This window comes from Belonocnema kinseyi, chromosome 2 (genome assembly GCF_010883055.1).
Source record: "Belonocnema kinseyi isolate 2016_QV_RU_SX_M_011 chromosome 2, B_treatae_v1, whole genome shotgun sequence".
NCBI classification, from domain to species: Eukaryota; Metazoa; Arthropoda; class Insecta; order Hymenoptera; family Cynipidae; genus Belonocnema; species Belonocnema kinseyi.
The window spans coordinates 70208465-70212364 of record NC_046658.1 but is presented as its reverse complement, the minus strand read 5'-3'; the positions used below and the strand labels follow the sequence as shown (position 1 = coordinate 70212364).

The 3900-nt window shown below is 28.9% G+C and overlaps 1 protein-coding gene across 1 annotated transcript in view; it reads right to left on the bottom strand.

Moving 5' to 3' along the window:
* The window catches only part of LOC117168326 (glypican-6), a 117076-nt gene that overhangs the window by 9428 nt on the left and 103748 nt on the right, over positions 1-3900 (bottom strand). Inside the window, exon 4 of the mRNA XM_033353903.1 lies at positions 817-1065. Coding sequence (XP_033209794.1) covers positions 817-1065 — 249 coding nt within the window. The remainder of the gene's footprint in view (positions 1-816; positions 1066-3900) is intronic.

Sequence of the window (3900 nt, the reverse complement as noted above, 5' to 3'; positions counted from 1 at the left end):
TTATTATAATTAAACACCACATATTAATGTTATCAGTTGAAGGTTTTAATAATCATTATTGTTAAAAAAAATATATATTTCACGAAATAATTCAAATTAAATTCGATATTCAACTATTTACAGAATTGCAGATAAGTGAAATAGTGAACATTTCTCCGTGGGAAAAATTAGTTTCCCGTTAAATCTTCTTAAAAGATTAGTTGAAAGCTGGTTAATATTAATTTTTGATCCAAATTTTACGTGATCAAAAAATGATTACTTTGATCTAACATGCCCAGAGATAAAAAAGCAGATTGAATATTTGTTGATAAAATTGTTTACAACAATAGAACTTGTTGACGTATTATCACAAGTCATTACAAAAATCTAGTACAAAATTGAAGACATTTTAGGTAATAATTTAGTATGAATTATGTTCCGTAAGTATATATGCATTAATTCTTCTTAAGGTAAAATCATATTTTTGAAGTGGATTTAACTTTGTCACAATATTTTTTCATACATGTACGCTTTCCTGTGATTCCTATGAAATCTTGATCTTCGGTAAATATGTAGTAAAATAATAAAAATGTGAATATAATAATTAAAAATAATTTGTTACTAAAATTAGGCGATTATTAGGCGAGATTTTGCATTACACCGCATTATTGGGCGTGGAGTGTACGGAATCACACGCGAGTTAATTCCCCCTCGACAACTATTTCTGGCTTGTTTTCAATACTCAGTTCTTCACAGACATGTCAGATAAAAAGATTATTTTTTATAAACTGACTGTCCCAACTGAGCCTTAAAATAGTTTTTCTGACGTAAACTCACCTGTTGCATATGTTTCAAAACATCAGACGCGACAGTTAAAGCCTGACTAAAGGCTCTAGTCGCAACGAAAGATCTTTTTACTTGGTTTCCTAATTTCGAGGGCACATCGCCGAAAGGTCGCATCTCCTTCATGTGCATTCCAACGCACTCTAAATACTTCTCATCAAAAGTGTACTGACTATTCAGTACAGTAAACATCTTTTGATAGAGGGTATTGAAAAAATTATCCATCATGTCATCCAAGTCCACCTGAAACAAAAAGAAAAATAATTAGACACTTAGATCAAAATTAAATAATCGATACATATCTTCTATGTAATATATTTTGATTCTATATAATCACATATTTACGAGGTCCATAATTAATTAAAACTTATTAGACGAAACGAGGTTCCACCTGCTGGTTTGATTAAATTATTGAGATTCGTGCCTCATTATTTATGTATAGTCAATTTAGAACGTGCACACTATTTATGAGATCTATTGGAACAGAAGAAGCGAATAATTTGAGCGATTTGAATAACAATCATTGCAATATGATTGGAATGCAAATACTGAGGGACGCAGCTTTTTAACATGACGTAACAAATTATCTTCTCCTCGGAAACAATTGTTGAAATTGCAAATCATGCAACACACTTTACAGGTAAAATTGTATGCGTAACGGGCCTCTGTTTATCTCATGTGTTATGATCGTTCGTAGTTCATACACATGATACTAAAAAGCTAAAGGGATGTTTTATAAACGAGTGATGATTCGCGGATAATAGCTGGTACGAGTATTTCAACTCATTAATGGTGTGAAGAGGGAGATTTAACAAGGAGGTAAAATTAAACTCCACTGCGGAGCTGCAAATGATTTCCAGTTTCCAAGAGATCATCAAAAATAATCCTCTATTATTTCATCCAATCAATTTCGGTTCATATTCGGAAACATTATTTTGAAATTATCACATGAGGATACGATATAAATTCTGTCCAGATTCGAAAATCATGTATCGTACAGTATCCGAAAGTTTGAATTCCAAAGCAAGAAAATTATTCAAATAGAAAATGGAATGATCAATTATGAGAGGTAAATATTTGGTGTTTAGTAAAAATAACCGGGGTGTATCATAGACAGAGGATTTCGTATCCTATAGGTTTGAATCTGTGAATAGTAAACTTCAGAACTGAAATTTTGGAATGTACACAGTTACCTCAAAGGAGGATTTGTGATTCCCCGGAAATATACACTATACAGGCAGCTATTTCTACCTTAGCTTATGAGATATCCGCGAATGTTGAGGAAATCGATTTATATGCTGGCATAAATATGGAATGATCACGAGTCAAAATTAGTAGAGACAAGTCACTATAATCTAGTTTCCCATACATTCACATCGCAGGCGAATCGTACGTTATCGTACCCAAATGCCATGACAATTGGAGAGTTATCAAAACTGCATATTCATCAATTGAAATGCCATAAAGACTCAATGCGAAATTATCAGCAAGGTGGAAAATTCTTCCTGGGATATAAATTGTTTTCAGTAATGAAAAATTCTTCTGCTTTTGTTAATTAAAAATTCTACAAATATCAACAACAACAAAATTAAATTGCATAATTTAGATAATTGAAAATTTTTTTAATGTTAACGTATTACGAGCACGATAAAAAATAATTTTTTCAATAAATAAATAAATAAATTTTCAAAAATAAAAATTTCAATTTTTTTTCAATATTATTACGAATGGTCTAGTTTAAAGAAGAAAATATCTTCACGATAAAAATAGTTTATTTAAATAGTTTTATTTTCAACCAAACTTTTTTGGTTATTTGTTCTTACAAAATTTTTTAAGCAATTCTATGAGTCTAAGCAGAAATAGGAAATAAAAAATCTTCAAAAATTGAGAGTATCCACATTTCAATAAATTGTAACTCTTTCCCAACTTCAAGCTTCGAAAATTGCAAACTATCAAGCTTGAAGAATTCAAAAATTTGAAGCCTAAAAATCTAATGTTTTCCAATACTTTGATCAGTGAAACTGATTGATTAGAGAGATTCTCAAACTTAAGGAATTAACATTTGAAGGTTTCTAATCATAGTAATTCATTATTGAATTTAACTATATTATATATTATAATTTGTCAATTATTTTTAGTTACTTTAATACAATTTATTTTTTCTCAAATAAAGCTATTTGGAAAAATTAAATGGTAATTGCCTATAATCATGAAACTTGCATGAATAAATAAATATATTGCAAAGTTACCTGATCGAAAAGCCAAAATATTTATGTCCTACAGTGTTGCATGTATATTATTTATTAAAAAGAACAAATACATTGTGATATTTTTATTTCCATAATTAAAATGTTTTTTAAAGAAATACACTCAACTCCTTGTAATACGTAACATCATAATTTAGCACAGGTCTTTAATTTTCGTTAATATTATCATACTTTTAATACATTTCAATATATAGTTCAAAATAATCTTTTTATACTTGTATTCATTGATAAAAATCTTGCTTTTTTACTTTATAAAAACATTTCGTTTCAATCCATTTCTTTTGTATTTGTAAGGGAATTTTTAGGATCTTTATACTTATATTTGCAACGTTTTCATGGACAGTGTTTCGTTTAGAAATAATGCGTACAATTATTTTTAGTTAGAAAATTTTTCAATTAAAAGATTGTTTCACAATATGGAAAATCTTAAAATTATATATTTGGAATATAGGTATTTTTGGCTAAATTATGAGCCTTACAACTTTTAGATTTGGTGAGAGTTTATAATTTTTATTAAATTTTTCAATAAAAAAGGTATTATTAAAACTGCCAGCATAAATAATTTGTATACAGAGATTCCGTTCATCGTGGTTGTATACTATTATTTATAGTCAAATGTATTACATACGTAGACCTTATTAATGTATTTATATGCACGCTGTATTTACATGCACGATGTATTTTGATTATCAATAAATTGATAAGGAATAGTATTTACCAGGTGTATACATATGAAACCGGTATTGCCATTTAGCGGCCAGTAGGCACACTTGTAGGCACTGTCGGAACTTACCATTTGTGCTAATTGGCG